The following is an 18,694-nucleotide window of genomic DNA, read 5'->3' as shown; positions in this document are numbered from 1 at the left end:
ATGCAAAGGTAGTTGTCATGTCTAGCCAGCCAGCCAGCCAGCTGCCAACAAAATTGAAGCAGAAGGAAGAATAGTTTTGATCTGTTTGCTTACTTCATAGCTGCTTCCATGTGAGGAAGGAGAAATACAAAGTTTGCTTCCAAGATTGGCCTCTAAACTCATTTTACTTGCTGTGAATTAGAGGAAAGAAGGCAGCCCTGCGATTAAAAAAAGAGAAACTGGCCCTGCCACCTTGCAACATAACCTTGCATTTCTGCCCCTTTTAAGACAATCCCTTGTTGAATCAGCACATGCCAAGATCTTCCAGGAGAGGAGGGAGCAAAAACAAGACTTAGTTTTTCTTTTAACTTTATATAAAGGAAGATATCCTAAAGGCAAATCACCAGAGTTATTCATTTGTTTGTTCGTTCATTTTTATAAGGGGATTAGCTACTCTTCCTTTTCCTTCTTTCCCTCACAATATAGAGTGGTTTTGTGTGTGTGTGTGTTTGTGTGTGTGTGTGTGTGTGTGTGTATGCACGTGTGTGCACGCATGTCTGTAAGAATGAGACGGATAGAAAAAGCATGGCAGTAAACAGAAGCTTCATCCCAACTCTAACATTGTCTCCATACAGCCGTGCTCCAAGCTGTTTTATGGAAAGAGTAATCATTCTTTGAGTCTGTGAGGCACACTTCAGTTGTACTTAGGGAGAGGAAGGCCAAGGGCTTAGTTAACTCTGCTATTTAGGTAGTAGAGTTGTGAATTTTGACATTTTCATACCAGACTATTAGCTTCCATAGAAGAGTTTTTAATATGCTACTGAACTGTCACTTTAGTTCGGTTAAAGACATTTTATTTCCACACTTGTTTGTGATTTATTTACTTTTTTTCCTCTTAGCCTGTAACAGCACAAATGGAGTAAATATGGTATGAATGCATTTCTCTCTTCTTTTTTCCAGTTTTGCAATTAGAATCTTGAAAGAAAGACAGAATTCCAGACTAGCTTTGATGCTGCCTTTCTCCTGATAGAGCACAGGGGTGACCAGACACAAGAAGGCAGTGACCGCCCTTTCCTTTGCGCCCCATGCCCTGCCCTTTTTGTTTTTGATCTTTTCAGAAACCTTTATGTATTTGACTCTACTCATTGCCTACTTTTTCTTATTCTTCCTTTTTTTTTCACATACCTTTATACAAGATAAATGGTCTTTGCTGTGTGGATTTGGTAATTTTTTTCCAAGTTAAGGAAAATAAAAATAAAAAGCAATACAAACCTCTTGTGGGACTTAGAAACTCCCTCTGCTGCCGTCTCCTCCTTTCCCCCACCTCAGTACAAACACCACACAAGTCTCAACTCTGCTTTCCCTCTCTCACTTCCTCTCCCTCACAAACCCTAGATCACTGTTAATTCATCATGATACAGTCAAAGGTTCTACTTGCTTTGGGACCATTTACTAGACTGGTGGACCTGGAGAAATAGCATCTGCTCTGTAAGCCTTAGTTTTCTCATCCATTTCTCGTCCTCATTCCAAAGTCAACAAGACCCCTACAGGCATTGTATCCAGAACTAGAGATGAAAACAGATATCAGTTATACCTATTGCTGCAAAATGGAGTAGAGAATGGCCATCTTGCAAGGAAATGCTGTAAAAATTATCAGAGTGTTGATGCATTGACCAGCACAAACTTGGATGCTCAGAACACGTCAGCTTTTATGAGTGTAATCAAAGGCAGAGGTCAGGGAAAGCTCTGACCTCTCATTGGAAGTTGTTATTATCTTAGGATTTTCCACTAGTATTTCTGGCTCTTGCCTGAAATCCTTTCTGTTTGACTTTGAGCAGATCCTTTCTTCTTCCTTCTAAACTATCATCCCTTCCCATTTTTTCTTTTACTATCAAAAGCATTGCCATTTCTCCTTTTACCTGTATTTCAAAGCAGGGTGGGAAGAGGGAATCTCAAATTTTTAAGAGATAAAGCATCCTTTTCCTCATATTCCTTCAAACACTATCCAGCATATAGTCCTGAGGATTCTTATTTTGCTGAGTTCTTCTGGCTCTCCCCTTCTTTATGCATCAAGCAGGTGATCATCCCCCTTCTTATCTGAAATTTTATTACCTCAAGGAGGAGAGGGTCTGGCTTCTTGCCTTTCTAAGGTAATCCAAATGTGTCGTTCATGGCGGAAGGAAACTTTAGTTCCTTCAGCTAGTTGGAACACTAGCTGGAGGAAATTGGAACTCACTGAGTGAGTGTTTAAAACCATTGGTCCTTCAAACTCATCAAGACCCAGAGATTCAGAAAAGTTTCTAACAACTGAACCAGGTTAGGGTGGTGCCAATTAGAAGGGTTATTATTATTTAATGTAAATTGGTTCATTTATGTGGTCAACAAGTGTCTATTGCTCTCTAGTCTAAAGGACCCACACTAGGTACTACCAGTAAATGGTGACCAGGTCCTCAGCTGGGCTCAGGAAACTGCAGCCTGCCCTATGGCATGTTTTTATATGATCCACAAATGATTTTTGAAGGATTATAAAAGCAAAAAACAAAGAAGATTATGTAAGAGACCTACATGATTTGAAAAGTTTAAATATTTTGTTTCTTCACAGAAAAAAAAAAATTGCATGCTCCAGGCCCATAGTTATCTCTGCCTTCTTGAAGCTTGTGTTTTAGTGGGAAAGACCAGTCATGAGCCAAGGAGGATGTCAACAAGAGAATTCTGTTCAGATTTTGACAATAGATAAGAAGGCAACAGGATCTACATGTGATAAGAGTGAAGCTGAGACAAGGAGTAGGAATTAGAGTGGGATTCCTTAAAGAAGTGTCTTTGAGATTAAACCTGAATGATGCAAATGAACAGCCCTGTGAGGTGCCAGGCTTGCTAATCCGTTGTACCCCCCAAGTTGCACTTCCCCTTTCAGCTTCAAATGCCTGCTTATCCATGCAGCTCAGTTGGCTGTTGGTTGCTAGGGAGCTTCTTGAATGCCTTCTTTTGGATTCTCTTTATCACAGTACCCATCACATGGCTTTGAAATTGCCTGCTCGTTTTTCATGTCCCCCTTCTCCCCATTAGACTTGAAATATCTTGGGGCAAGGACGTATTTCCTGGTTATCATATCTCTCTAGCATTTAACTCCTACACTAGGTTGAAAAGTTCCATGGAATCCACCATAAACTCAAAATTAGATTTCATTAAGCTCATTGTGAAATCGAGAGGCTCCTTTAATAAAATGATTGACTTTGATTTCCACATTCATTTTCTTTTTTTGTATATCCTCCCACTCTATCCTCTGTACTCCAACCACTTTTCCTCTTCAGTTTTAAAATATATTTCTCTCCCCCTCCAAAATATGCCTATTTTCTCATCTCATTAAAAGATTCCATTATCCGTCTAGTCGATCAAGCCAAAAACTAGAAATTATCCTTGATTCCTCTCTAACCATTGCCTATCACCTTCAGTCTTTCATCACCTGTAGCTCCCAAAGGTCCTGTTTTCGCCATCTTTTCTACCAACTCTGGTCCAGGCCAGGTCTATCCTTTTCCTGGACTACTGCAGAAATATACTGCTTCTACGCTTTCTGCTTCCGCACTTAACTCTCTATGTTCATTATTCTGCAGAAGCCAAGTAGATCTCTTCAAACTCCTGATAAGGTCTTGTCAGTCCTACCACTTAAACACTCCGGCGACTGTAAACTTAAAAATTTGAATGATAAATGAGTGCATTCATGCACGTAGACACACATACACAGGGCACTGAAAAAATTCACCTCATAGCTCTACATGGACTGGCCACTCTCTCTTCAACTTAATCCCTTCATTAGCCTCTGCCTTCAGCTACATTGGTTTCCCTTGTTCTTCTTAAGACCTTTTATTCCCTCCCTATTGCCTGTTGAATTATTAAATAGAAATCTGTGTTAATCTAGTTATCATTGTGAATACCTAAAACTACACAGTGGTAAGTTGATACAACACAATGAAATCTCACCCCAAAAAGATCCTCATTCCTGATTTTCATATCAGGTTTTTAGTACCAAAAATTCATGGTAACAGGCAACTAACTGACTTGATGACCTTACTTAAGGCCTTGGGGAAGGAAATTGACAATCTTACTGCCTTCTAATGGTATTGTTTTTCCTTTTCTTCTTTTTTTGCAATGCAGAGTATGAGTTGGAAGTAAAGAGGGTGCAAGACATTCTTTCGGGAATAGAGAAACCACAGGTATGTCTTCTGGATTTCTCAGCACAAATGACACTTTAAGTATTTCAAATGTGCTTTTCTTTCACTATACAGTAGGTAAGCAAAAGAACCCCTTTCCATTGTAGATTATTTATAAGCTATGAAATAACAGTCAGTTATTAATGGAGCATGAAAATATACAACAGTAGTGTTTTTATAGTCACCTACTGAAATGCTATCTTTATTTAGATACTCAATGCAATTAGATATTCTCATCTTCCAAGGATGCATTTTTTTTTTTCTTTCTTCGGACTACAGAGCAGTTTTCTTTTAGTAATTTCCTTTTTTTCCTGTGTAAATGTAATAATAATAAATTTTGAAAACCTCAGAAATTCTAAGTGTTTTTCCAGATAAATTTCAACATGATATTTAAATATTAGCTAAGAAAAGTAAGTTGAGGACATTGGGTGCATGGCAAGAAAAAAAAATTGGGGTGAGTACTGATATTATAAGGTTTTAAGTTTGATTTTGCCAGGTGCTTTGAAATTCAAGTGAAAAATTTAGAATGTTGATTCAACCTTTCATCTGAGTGTTTTCTAGCTAAATTGGAAAACCTTGATTCTTCATGTGTTTCTAATACCGAGGCTTTTTAATAGAAGAGTCCAAACATGCCTCAGGGTACATAGTTGAGTCCGAGTAATCCTAAAAGCCTGGGTATGTTGGAGGGCAGGCATAATAGGGCACTTGTATGGCAGTGGTGTCTTGATGTGGAGTTAGGGATACTCTGCCATTGGGGGAGGGAGGTGAACAAAAGTGATACTTAATCAGGGCTGTATTTCAAAATGATCAAGCACTTGGCAAATGATCTATGGCCAGAAGAGGATAGACCCAGGGAGAGATGTGCTAGAAATCTATTACACGTAATCCTACTGAGAGACTATGGAAGTCAGACTTAGGGTAATAGTGTCATATGTGAAAAGGAAGGTCACATACTAGAGCCATTTTGAGAAAATTCAGTAAGGTGTTGTTATAACCTGTTAGGTATTGAATATCATGGAAAATTGGGCATTCAGTTTCAGATATGTCCTTTAAGATGTCTTCCCCCAGTTTATTGTCCATGCTCGTTAAGTGGGGTATTCATTGTAGGTCTCGGTAGTTCTGATATTACCTCCAAGTTCACTGTGCCCTGCATGTATCTCTGACTCTGCATTTAATACATACATTATATTCCAGTGTATTACCCATTTTTGTTTCTTTCCCATTTGTTTGTAGTTCCTCCAGATAGGTTCATCTCTAGGTCCTTTTTGCATCTTCAGCACCATCCTTGGACATGTTGGGTTTGTTTCATTTGCAGAACATGCAGAAAAATTAATACAGTGGACGTTGATAGTGTCTGGTGGACTCAGTGCTTAAAGTTGTTGAATGAATGATAGTTTGGGACAGAAGGTAAAATGTAGGGAAATGATTAGAAAAGGCTTATAGTGCAGCAGAAAGAAAAAAAATCCATAAGGAGAACAGAGAAAGAAGGCAGAGCAACATGTTCATTCATTATCCCAGATGAACTCACAGAACTTTATCACTGTGTCTCAATCGTGTGTATGCACACAGCACTTTTCTGAAGTTATTCCTACTTCTTTACTGCAGAAGTAGCAGAATCTGTTCTGAGAGACTAGTAAGAAAAACAATATTTAGATGCACTGACCTTTTCCTTGATCCAGCATCAGTTTTTATAGAGCAGGGCAGAAAGACAGGCTTTTTGTTAACAGTTATTATGTAAGGTGTGCTGTGGTAAGATTGTTGTCTGAAAACTTTTGTCTGTATTACTTAGAAGCAAGGATTGCTTGGCCAAAGAAATAGATGTATGTTGGCTCCACCCATCCCATCCTGACCAGGCAGCTCTCTCCATCATGGAGAGCTGGCTGGTCAGAGCCCAGTGCCTGTAGGTCTTTGAATCATGTAGCTAACTTCTGTTGTTCTCATTTGGTGCCCATACAGTAGCATTTCAAGAACTTGACTTCCCTGTAGGAAACAGAGAAAATATGTGAGGTAGATTAGATTGACAGTATTGTCTAACCTACCAGATAATTTTGTTTCTCATGAATTATTGGTAATCTGATCTTATACATCAGATCTTCTGAGCCTTACAAGTTTGTTTTAACTTCCCTGAGTCTGATTAACTCTGAGCCAGCAACTAGGTCAAGTATCTGAGTCTGCTGGGCAGAAGGCCAAACCTGGGGGATTCACTCAGGTAAATGCCAAAAGATAGCAGCTTGCATCAGAGGCTGCTGACCCGGACACTGACCATTTTCATTGCCTTCCAAATTTCTAATAATGGCTTTTGGGTTAGAAATTCAACATTTCCATACAAGCATGGTTTAGATGGGTAAGAATATTGCTAATGTAGCCAAGGATTTTCCTTAGTTCTATAAAACTGGGATTGTCAGTTCAACTACATTGAGATGTGGACTTGCATCCTACCCTTTAAGCACTGTGATGGAAATCAAGTCACATGATGCGAAGTGGGTGTCTTTGGACACAGCTGCTTTATCAATATGTGAGTACTAGTTGGTGTTAACCACCCTCTTAGCTCAGGGACACTGGATGACAGTATAGATATGTGTGAAGTTTTTATGAACCTAGTGCTTATTTATTCCTCCTACTTTTGTACAGAACTAACACAGCTTCTCTCCCTGTCTATCTGTTGCTGGTATACTAAGTTACCACAAATCAAGTGGCTTAAAATGGTTAAATTATGTTAAAGTTCTGGAAGTTAGAAGTCCACAATGGACTGTTATACTCTGAAATGGGAAGGAGGGACATCAGGCCACCAAGCAGGAAAAGAAGTAGCACTGCAGAAGAAAATTGGGCACACAATTGTGAAAAGGAGTCCTCCATTTTTCTTCCAGCCACATCTGCTACCACCTCTAAATGAAAGTCATATGTTTTCCTTTGAACTTTGGGGCTCTCATCAGGGTATTAGCAGGGCTTCCTTACTTTTTGGAGGCTTTGAGAGAGGATCTGTTTCCTTTCCCAGTTTCTAGAGGCAACCTGTGGCTCTGCCCTGCTTCCATGAGCACATCTCCTTCTGGAGGACTAGAATGTGGACATCTTGTGGGTAGAGGGTGTCATTCTCCCTGTCATCATTCTTCCTCTATTCCTCATAAACATCCTCTGCCTAGTCACTGGCCACTCATCCTTCCCAGCCCAGTTAGCTGACTATAATTTTTTTCTCTTCCTCTCCCTTTCTCTGCCTTCTAAAGTACTTGTTCATGATTGTGTCTTATATATCTTTGTGCCCCAATACCAAGCACTGTCCTTGACACTTAGTAAATCCTTAACACATGTTTGCCTAATATGACAAACTGCAGACTGCAGTGGCTGTTGCCAGGTTCTGGCAGGTAGGACAAGTGCCTGAAGGCTAGCAAGCATCAGGGTGTGCTGCTTGACCAGTGTGGAGGAATGCTGGGCACCAGTACCAGTGAGCCAGGCAGAAGCTGGGAGGTGAAGGGCCCGCAGTTTGCAGTTGGGCATTCTCAGTTGGAACCTAATGTAGCTGTTAAGTCTCTCTATGGCCTTGGATAAGTTGTATCACCTCCCCATTCCATTCCTCAGTTTCCTCATCTTTGAAGAGTTGAATAAGAAATATCACACAGGAGGACCTGAGAAGTCTTTCTAGTTGTATAAGTTCCATCTTGTTCATAGAATACTTAAAACAGACTTAGGTCTGTATAGTTTGTAGCATATCATTAGAAGAAAGTGCAGCTCCCTGCTATACTCCAAAGGAGTGACATCAGGCCACCATCCACAGACACAGCACTGCAGAAGAAAATCAGCCACACAGTTGTAAAAAGGATTCTTCTTTTTTCTTGCAGCTACATCTGGTATCACCTCTAAATGAAAGGCATGTATTTTTCTTTGAGCTTTTCTGCAGATGGTTTGAGTTAGGTGCAGAAACCATATCTAGGACTTGTGAATTCCACTTGTCTTTCTGGAACTACAGGCACCTTGAATTGAGCAACTCATTTACTCTTCGGAGACCTAGAAACTTGAAAGATGCAAATACTCAGCCAATTTCATTTTAATGTCATTAAAATAGCACACCAACACACTAGGTATTTGTCCTGGGAGGGTAGCAGTTACATGCCTTGGAGAGTTCACTGGTACAGCCACTGCTATTCTACAGGTGTTATCCTTGGTGGTTTAGGAATTAACCAGCCACCTGCAGCCTACTGTGGTCTCATCTGCTTGGATGGTGGCACTAGATGTAGCCTCCCACATCCTGGTGGGATTATTTATTATTTACTTTCAGGATGTAAATAATGTAACCTGGAATAGTATCTCTGCATTGTTAGCATCCACTCATGTTTAGCTTGGAGAAACAATTGATTTGTCAGTTCCAGAAGTGAGACTTGAGAGGAACACTTCCCCTAAGAAGCAATTCCTTGAAAGATAAACAGCAGCACGTCTGGGAACAGATCCAAGACTCCCAGCACATAAGGAGTTATAGAAGCAGATGATTCTGAAATTTTTAGATTTGAGTATCCTTTTCTTTGACCTTTTCCTTTTTGTTTTCCTTTGTGATGTGATTTCTCGTGAGGATGATTACTTTAGAAGTGAAGCCAGCATTGCTATGGCAATCCTTGCTTAGCATAACCTTTAATCAGATCAGTAGGCCCCAACCCAAAGGCCAGACCAAATTTAGAAAATGCTAACTTATAAACAAGTGTTTTCGAGTGTGACAGTAACAGTTTTGTAACTATGAGAGAAAATGGTGTTTCCGATCCAAACAATGAATATCATTTCCCTATGAAAATTCTGAGAATAAAAATGGTAACTTTTACAGAACAGTATTGAAATACTGGGATGAATAGGAGGGAAGCAGCAAAGACAGAGGTAAGGATTGCATACCCAATAGCTATGAGATAATGTAGTTTTACAGTTTACACATGCACGCAAAGCTGCTCTGAAGTTGCAGTCTGTATTTAATAGGTACGGAGGTGAGACCGATTTCCAATAAATCCTTCAAGGTACTTAAAAGCAGTTAAAATAATTCCTGTGTAGAGTTACGCTAGTAACTTAACAGACCTTTTATATCAATAGTGCAGAAACAAGTGTCAGAGTGCATCTCGTCCAATAATTTTGTAACTAAAAATCACCACTTTGTCACCATTACAAAGGATATTGACTTTTACTTGTGGCAAATTAATTACACATCAGCAAGTCTGTTAGATTTATGCCTAACTTTTCTTTGGTGGGGACAAGCCAATCACAGTGATGATCAGATAAACTGTACCCCAGTTCACTTCAGTCATCACTGCTGGTGACAAAGTTTAGGCACAGAGAGGTTTACAAGGTGAAATTCATGTACAAGTGCTGTCACTCTGACAGGCTTGAACCCAACATTCTGAATCTCTCAGTAAGGTATTACCTCCCAAGACACATGGAACAAATACATGCTGAAGATTCACGCCATGTGACATCTCTTCAAAAACGCCATGTAACTTCCTGGAGTTACCCTGGAAATGGAAGTGAGTTCCAAGTAGTAGTAGCCAAGCACTACTCAGGGTGCCAGTGCCTAAAGAAGGCACTGCAGCCAGGGAAGAGAAGGCGCAGAAGCACAGAGGAAGATTTGGCCTTAGAATCTTCAACTGGATGGCAGGTTTCCTAGCTCAGTGATGGTATCATAGAAACTGTTGTCCTTCAGAAATGGTACTGAGTTCCCAGAGTGCAGGTCTTGACAGCATGGCAGATCAGAAGGTTACATTTCCGCATATACTTGTGGTCAGATGCAGTTTGCCTCCCAAAGGCCTCCTTAGGGTCTCAGGAAAAGATTTTCATTGTAGCTGATACATCAAGTGTTGTACATCCTGTGTTCATTTACTTAACATGTAACCAAATCTTTAAGGAAAAAGTAAATTTGTAATAGCTGTTGGAAAAGGCAAAGTTTGAAGGGGTATGAATTGTGGATTTGTGTTTGGTTCCCAGAGCACTGGTATTTGACTGGGCTAGTTCATGACGTAATGCTTTTTCGTACCGCCATCCATGGAATCTGTACTGCTACATACCTCGAATGGTGCAGTGCAGCCATTTATCACCTCCATGAATGTCTCCACCATGCACTCAGCCTCCTTTTTCATTATAAACTCAACCCTTTGAACCAAAACATCTCTTTAAGTTGAAAAATTAAACATAATTCCCAATGCCTCAGGATTACTCATTTCTGTATTAAGAATTCAGCATACATAAGAAATTCTGGCAGTCTACAAACAACCAAGTAGTGCTCAGTGTAATGAAGTAAGCACCAAATATGGTACCAGAAAAATGTAGTCTGACACAAAGAACATCTCAGTTGTTTCTGACCAGGGTATCTGGAAGAGATAGTCCAGAAACTTTCCTAAACTAGTCCTGGTACTTTGGGTGCATCTGTGCTCAATGGATCAGTCCTGAGGCCTCTCATACTTCTGTCTCTCCTCATCAGGTTGGTGCTTTTTAAGGCCACCGATCGTATCTTAAGTCATCTTTGTGTTCGTAGCCACTCACAGAGTGAGCTGTGATGATGAGTTGAATAAGCAAAGACAGTATTTCAGCTGGGTTTAGAAGTTTGTTATATTAACAAATACAAGAAGCAACCTAAAAAGAAGTTTGTTAAAGACAAGAAAGGGGAAGGATGAAAGCTAACTCACAAGGGCATGAGAGAGGGGACAGAGGTGGGGGAGCTCCTGATAGGTGGTCAGATAGCAAGGTCGTACAGCAGCAAGGAGCAGGTAGACCTGTGGAGATACACAGCAGGAGGAGAGCTGCCACAGCAAGATAGGTGGGGTTTGATTCTATAGTGATTCCTCCTCAGATTGGTAATCCTAGTCCACCAATCCAGTGCATCTGTCGTCTATATCATAAACTGCCTTGCTCCCTTTATTTATTTATTTTTTCATTTATTCATATGTGCATACATTGTTTGGGTCATTTCTCCCTCCTACCTCCCACCCCCTCCCTCTCTCCCTCACCCCCTCTTGCTTCCAGGCAGAATTTGTTCTGCCCTTGTCTCTAGTTTTGTTGAAGAGAGAGTATAAGCAATAACAAGAAAGACAAAGCGTTTTTGCTAGTTGAGATAAGGATAGCTATACAGAGAGATTCCTAGCATTGCTTCCATGTACAAATGTGTTACATCCATCCCTTTATTTTTTGTTCAGTAGATATTTGCTAAACTACCACTGACTGTTGAACAAGATGTGGGTTGTGTCTTAGGGAACTCCATGGTCCATTGTGGGAGAAAAAGAAAGGCCATATCACTGATTAGCATACTAGTGATACTCACAAGCTTCTGTAAAATACAGAGGAGTGATGGTGAGTGATACACTTCAGGAAAGGCTATTGGATGTAGTGAGGCCCAGCTGGTGTCTTGAAGGACTGGCTGATTGACATCATAGTATGTCAATAGAAAGAAATGGTATGGAGAGATCTCTGCTGAAAAGTGAATAAATGACAGAGTAAAAAGGGACACTAAATATTTATTTTCCATCCTTATTTGCATTTAAATAATTTTACATCTTCATAATCTATATAGATGAGATAGCGACAAAAATAGAAGAAGAAAAAAATAGGGACTGAGTAGTTTAAGCATTTCCATCTGTAGTGTAAATAATCTATCACTATAAAGTCTTTGCGAACTTTTTACTAAAGCACATTTATTCATTTTTTAATGTGTTATCCAGACTAATGCCCAGGTAGCAATAAAATAACCTTTAGACAATTCAAACATTAAGGTTCTGGATAGATTTATTTGAAAGAATGAGACCATATACTTACAGTTGGGTTTCTCTGGAAACATTCTCTGAAGCAAAGATTTGAATACAAGTCATTTATTTGGGGAGATGATCCAGGGAACCTCAGGTAGAGGTGGGCAGCTGAGGCAGGGAAGGGGAGGAAGCCAGTGCAGGTCTGCCAAGGAGCAGGCTACTGCCATGGGCAGCGAAACCTCCCTGAGCACCTCCAAAGAGAGGGTGTAGAACATTCCTCAGAGTAGAGCTAAGTGAGGGTATGAAAGTTAGGAATTTGAAGTCCAAGAATCTTTTGTTCAAATGAACTCTGGAAAAAAAAAAGGCTAAACTAAAAGGATAAAAACTGAGCTTAGAAAGCTGAAACCTGTTTCTATCCCCTATCAGCCTGGTCCTTGGTTGCAAAACCCATACACTGGCTTCTCCTAGGAATGTGCAGGACTTCAGGGACATAGTTTGAATGGCGTTAGCTTCAAAGGATGACATGACACCAAACAAGGCCTGCGTGCCAACAGAAAGTACCTGCAGATTTGGCTCCTTCCCCATAATTTCAATGGCTAAAATGTAGATCATTGAAGTCCCACATTCAGTGGCTTTTTACCTTGACAGAAATTCTCAGACATGGCTGATTATTTTCTTTCTGGGGGACTGAGCATGACTTGCACTGGACTTGGGTGAACGCTCACATTATAAGGACAGATGTTGCAGGAGCCACCTATTGGGTATCGGTCAGGACTTTGGCAAGAGAGTGCCATATAGAATTTCTTTTGTTGTAATGCAAGGATGTGCCTGGGATTAACTTAGCCAGATTTATGTCATTACAGAGACATCGGAGGAAGTAGTGTCTGATCCATGTGAAATGCATTTGAATACTTTTGTTTCAGGGGGTGCAGGGGTTTGAACTCAGGGTCTCATAGTTGCTCGGTGGGCACTCTACCACTTGAACCATGGCCTTATCCCTATTTGAATACTTTTAACCCATGTTTTTTCCCTCAGGTTTCCAATATCCAAGCGAGAGCAGTTGTGTTGTCCTGGGCTCCCCCTGTTGGACTTTCTTGTGGACCCCACAGTGGTCTTTCCCTCCCTTACAGTTACGAGGTTGCCTTATCAGACAAAGGACGAGATGGAAAATACAAGATAATTTACAGGTAGCATATGTTTCCTTGTGTTTTTCTTTGCTGCTGAACTACAACATTGGAGTCATTTAATAAAAAAATATGAAACAAAGGAAAAAAATATAGGCTCTGAAAATTTTCTTGTAAATAGTTCATTTTAAGAATTAATAATTATAATGTCAGGAGTTAATTTGCCTAAATAATTACTAATCAAAGTTTAGTAATATAGAGTTATTTCATATTGATGAAATAAATCATTTGGTTATGTTAGCTGTTAGCATAGTTTTAATGAAAAATTTCCACTAATGTCTATCAGTGGAAAAAAGTGACTCTGACCTGTAGTTTTTCCATATATTAAGTAATCATATGATCACTTATTTTTTAGACCCACTCTTGTTCATAGTCCTATTTTTTTATTATCATTTGCTTCCATTCTTACCCTCTATGATGTTTCCCAGTCTATACTAAAGATTACTTTCAAACATTGTCTTCAGAGGCTTTCTTAAATGGTCAAAAGTTTAGCACACAGAATAAGGGATTAGCCCCTCTGTTTTATGGACTCTTACATATAAACTGTTTAAATGATTTATAGCCATGTTCAAAATGTGATGAAAAAAATTTTAGGGTCAAGTCCCCTCTCCCTTGTGATTGCTCTGCACAGCTTGCATTTGCAGAGCAGGAAATCAGAAAGTCAGGTTTATTTTAACTACTTGTTTGACCTCCCTGTGTGTGAGTGGCCCCTGGAAGGACAGCCCACACAAGGTATTATGCTCACACAAACTCCACATCTGTCTCTGCCAGAGTTGTTTGTTTTTCTCCTGCCTCCCTGCCACCTTGGTGCCACAGACTGTGTCCTCCTCCCTGTTCCGGTTTCTGTTTCTGACTCTGCCCAGATGAGTCTTCTTCTGGACTAAGAAAAGGGAAAGAAGATTAAGAAGGAACTGCCATCCTGAGTCTTTTCCTTTTGCTTCCATTCTGCTGTGTTTTCTCTCCCCAGGACTCCTACAGCATCCTCTGGTCTTCAGCAATGCCTTTCCCCTCCCCCTCCCCACACACATGGTAGCAGCAGGTCCCCCCTTGAGAACAGGCCAGTCGTTCTCCAGTGACTCCGTACTCTGGCACACAACCATTTGATTCTGTTTCAAAAAGTCAGAATTAGAAATACAGAGAGCCATTTCTTTCACCTTACCAAGAAAGATAAATTCCTTTCTTTTTTTTGAGGCACTCTTGCTTTTCTAACTGATGAACGTTAGTGATCCTCCCACTTCAGCCTCCCAGTAGCTGGGCTAGATAGATTCTGTTCATGCAACATGAGCACTGTTAACAGGAGCCAGGGTCCCAGGTGCCCAGAGGAGCTAGGCAGGTAACATAACTTAAAAGTTGACATGTGTACTGATGCATGCTTGTAATCCCATCACTGGGAAGGCTGAGGCAGAAGGATCTTAGAGTTTAAGGTCAATCTGGATTACATAACGAGACTATCTCAAAAAGCCATAAATAAAAATGGAAATAAGGGCTTTTCTCTAACTGAAGGGAACACTTACCACTAAGCCTCACTCATTGCCTGGATTTGCTGACTCTTTAGGGGTTTCTCCAAGAGATTCTGAAAATGTAAATTATTCTAACTTTCCCATATTAACCTAATGCAATGAATGCAAACTATTTTAAGGGTACAGTGCACACCAGACAGTGCTCAGACAAGTTGTGAACATAACATTCAGTTCACACATTTAAAAAAAAAAAAACTTTATTTGGGAGAATTTTAAAGCACTTCACAAATAGGGAGATCAAGGCATAAATTTGCCCTCTACTAAATTTTCCTATTACTTTCCACTCTGTTTGCTATACAATTTGTACATCTTTTTTCCCTTTCTCTCTTCAAACTGTAATTTTTTCCTGTAAGTTTTGTATGTCACAGTCCTTTACCACTGAATATTTTGGTATATTTTTCAGAATAAGTATATTTTCTTAAATAACCACATATAATTATCAGCTTTGTAAATGTATACTGGTATAGTGTTTGTTTTTTGCCTTTATGGCAGTATGGGGGTTTTGAACTCAGGGCCTCATACTTGCTAAGCAGACACTGTACCACTTGAGCCACTCCACCATCCCTGATATAGTACTTTAGTCTATTGTCCATATTCCAGTTCTGTCAGCTGATCTGAATCATATCCGTTATTTTGAAAGATGTGATAACATTTCCTTCTCAGGACAGGATCCAGTCTATGATTACATAATTGCATTTAGTTGTCCTGTTATTTTAACTTCCTTTAATTTGGAACTTCCACAATATTTGTCTTTTGACAGTTTTTGAAGAACACAAAATAAATCATGTCCACAGGCACCTTTTTTGAGTCGTGGTCTTTCTAAAGTAGCCCAGCTGGTCTCTATTCCTCCTGCCTCAGCCTCCCAGGTACTGGGCTTATAGACATGTACCATCACTCCAGCCTCCTTTTTGAAAACTTACAATAAAACTTACAAAAACTTTCAAAACTTACTGTGTTCATTCCTTATTTTGTCTTAGCTATTTCCTCATAATTTGAAGTTCATTTGCTTCTTTTGCTCAGATAAGTGCTCTTATTTTATATCAGAGAGCTATTTCTTGGGCACTTTGGTTATATGAAGGAAGCAAACTGCAATTTCATCCAGAGAGTCTAGAGCTGAGAGTGATGAGGTTCCCATCAGGGTAAGTTTGAGAGCTGACCTTGAGTAACAGATGATACAGTTACTTACTTACTTTTTATATTTGTTTGTTTGATTACTTGCTTACTGACTTTTGTCTTTTATGAAGTGATAAGATGTTATGGAATTTTATTAGTAAATTGACGATGTCATTTTCCAGATGTAGGATGGCATCCTTAAAAGGAATCTAATTGTCAAGTCCAAAAAAATAACACCAGATAAGAAAGCTTATTTCTGTTTTATGGTGGAATCAGACATAATTCTTGGGTCATTGTTAGTACATGACTGTGAGACCCAAATCCAAAACCTGTTTTTCTTTTAAAATTGATACTATCATTTAGCAGGTGAATTTTTTTTTTTTTTTTTTATTTTGCAGTGGAGAAGAATTGGAATGTAACCTGAAAGATCTCAGACCAGCAACTGATTATCATGTGAGGTGAGTTAGGACACAACAGCTAAACTGTAGAGGAGGATAGAGTCACTAAAGTAAATGCCTGTTGTGAAGATTTGGGTCCATGGCCCATGGCCACCATTCACATCTGTTCTTCAGAACAGTGATTAGGAGGACTCAGATATGCTCTGAGTACAGGAAAGTAGGTGGGTGATATACTGAGCAAATTTTTTTTTATTGTTTTATTATTCATATGTGCATACAAGGATTAGGTCATTTCTCCCCCCTGCCCCCACCCCCTCCCTTACCACCCACTCCGCCCCCTCCCTTCCCCCTACCCCCTCAATACCCAGCAGAAACTATTTTGCCCTTATCTCTAATTTTGTTGAAGAGAGAGTATAAGCAATAATAGGAAGGAACAAGAGTTTTTGCTGGTTGAGATAAGGATAGCTATACAGGGCATTGACTCACATTGATTTCCTGTGCGTGGGTGTTACCTTCTAGGTTAATTCTTTTTGATCTAACCTTTTCTCTAGTTCCCGGTCCCCTTTTCCTATTGGCCTCAGTTGCTTTTAAGGTATCTGTTTTAGTTTCTCTGTGTTAAGGGCAACAAATGCTAGCTAATTTTTTAGATGTCTTACCTATCCTCACCCCTCCCTTGTGTGCTCTCGCTTTTATCATGTGATGAGCAAATTTTAAACATTATATTTTTAAAATTTTTTATTTTATAAGGTCTGCTGAAATCTGTTGGGTTCTGGTTTAATGTATAGTATTTTCTGTCTCTAGGACAAATGTATTTTTTGTCATGGATATGTGAGCCATTTGTTGTAGAACATATGTCTAAGCTCTGTTCAGATCAAATAACTGGAGAAGCCTTTTCAGGAACACTTTCGCACCTTAAAAGCCAATATATGTTGAATCAGACACATACTTCAAACATCCAGTTAGCTCTGGCCTGTGAACCTGTACTGTGATATGTCGTCTGAAATCTCTGTGTGTTCTCTGAGATTCCTGCTATGACTGCTCTGGAAGGTAGGACTAGCTTCGCTTAGGGAGAAGCCCAGCTAACCACAGGGCTGTAAGCAGGAATGTGTGATCTGTATTTTTACAAAGCCCATCTGATTATTTAATAGTATATCCATTCATTTGCAAATAAGCAGATTTCTGAATGTGGTCCCTAACATTTTTTCCATATTTTATTTTTATTTAAAATTGTATTTAATTTTTAAGTTCACCAGACAGTATAATTTTATCTAATAGGTTTTATATCAGATTCTTTCCCTTCTTCAATTATATATATATATGTGTATAAGATTGTAATAAAATTGCAATTTCAAGTACACTTGCACACTTTCCATAGGTTAATTCATGCCACATATCCCTGTATGATGGTGTGGAGTAGCCTTGTAGGAAAAACATATATTAATTATCAAGAGGCTTGATTTCTAGGTTGGTTCTGTCATAAATTAGCTATTTTAACTTCAAGTTACATAGAAATTCTATGCCACAGTTTTCTCATTAAGAGAAATTAAGAAAACAGACTTGTTGAGGTTATGATATCTTACTAGCTGCATAAGTGCTTTAAAATTAAGTTCAGAGCAATAGATAAAAGAGCAGGTTATTTTATATCATAAAATGCACATCTGCTAGCTAGTATATTGTTTAGATGAACTCTATTGCAGCCATTTCTTCCTGTTTAAATCAAAACTTTGGGGTTTTGAGTCAGTTAGCTTCCCCTCAAACATATTGAACTCCACACAGAATGTACAAACAAAAAGATTTGTGTTATTTGTGAAGCTAAGATGATAATAGAAATGGGTTTAACCATTTTTCAAAATGGTCAGTTGCACAACAAACCAGAAATTGTAACACCATATAGGGAGTCATATAAATGTTATCCATTATTCATTGCTAACATATGTTTCCTTTTATCTCTCATGTTTTAACAGTTTATTGTTATTGCTTCACTAAAGGTTTATTTTATTAATTTCCTGTTCATTCATGAGCTTACAATATCCTTTTTAAGAAATCTAAATGTCATGTTGAATCTGCCCATTCTTTACCATCCTGTCTCTTGTTTCTCTTGGTTTCTTTTTGACCCTCTTACAAAGAGTAAATGTTGAGAACACATGATCACCAGTTCTTTTTATTGCCATATCATATGAACATCTTGAACTTTTGAGCACATAAAAGTTAATAGATTATCCAAAATGAATAGGAGTATGAGGTGGTTACCATGTAGGGTCCATGGAGCTGAGCTTTCTTCTGACATGTTTGAGACTCTTCATACATTGTCATATGACATACAAAGCATATGTCAAGGCACCACCAAATGTTATTCAGTCTAGCTCTCCACTTGATAAAGAATTAGAAAATTCTGTTCTTGGTGATGGTCTATTTTATATTTTTAAAAACAAATTCTCTCTCCTAACAAAAATTATCTACAGTACAAATTTTCTTGTGTTTGCCCTGCTTAGTTGACAGTCCATACAGATAATTCTTTCTCTTTCCTTTTAAAGGTTTTTGCTTCTTTAAGCTAGAAAAGCATCTGAACACTTCCAGCTCTTTTGTAGATTTAGC

General features: G+C 39.1%; 1 protein-coding gene across 6 annotated transcripts in view; it reads left to right on the top strand.

Annotated features, from left to right (window-relative positions):
• Positions 1 to 18,694, top strand: part of Fndc3b (fibronectin type III domain containing 3B) — a 341,149-nt gene that overhangs the window by 234,246 nt on the left and 88,209 nt on the right. For all 6 annotated transcript variants that reach the window (XM_074073772.1, XM_074073773.1, XM_020176870.2 and 3 more), the window contains exons 7-9: positions 4,132 to 4,190; positions 12,920 to 13,071; positions 16,100 to 16,159. In XM_074073772.1, coding sequence (XP_073929873.1) covers positions 4,132 to 4,190; positions 12,920 to 13,071; positions 16,100 to 16,159 — 271 coding nt within the window. The remainder of the gene's footprint in view (positions 1 to 4,131; positions 4,191 to 12,919; positions 13,072 to 16,099; positions 16,160 to 18,694) is intronic.

This window comes from Castor canadensis, chromosome 5 (genome assembly GCF_047511655.1).
Source record: "Castor canadensis chromosome 5, mCasCan1.hap1v2, whole genome shotgun sequence".
Lineage (NCBI taxonomy): Eukaryota > Metazoa > Chordata > Mammalia > Rodentia > Castoridae > Castor > Castor canadensis.
The sequence above is the reverse complement of the archived record's forward strand: the minus strand, read 5'-3'. Positions and strand labels throughout refer to the sequence as shown.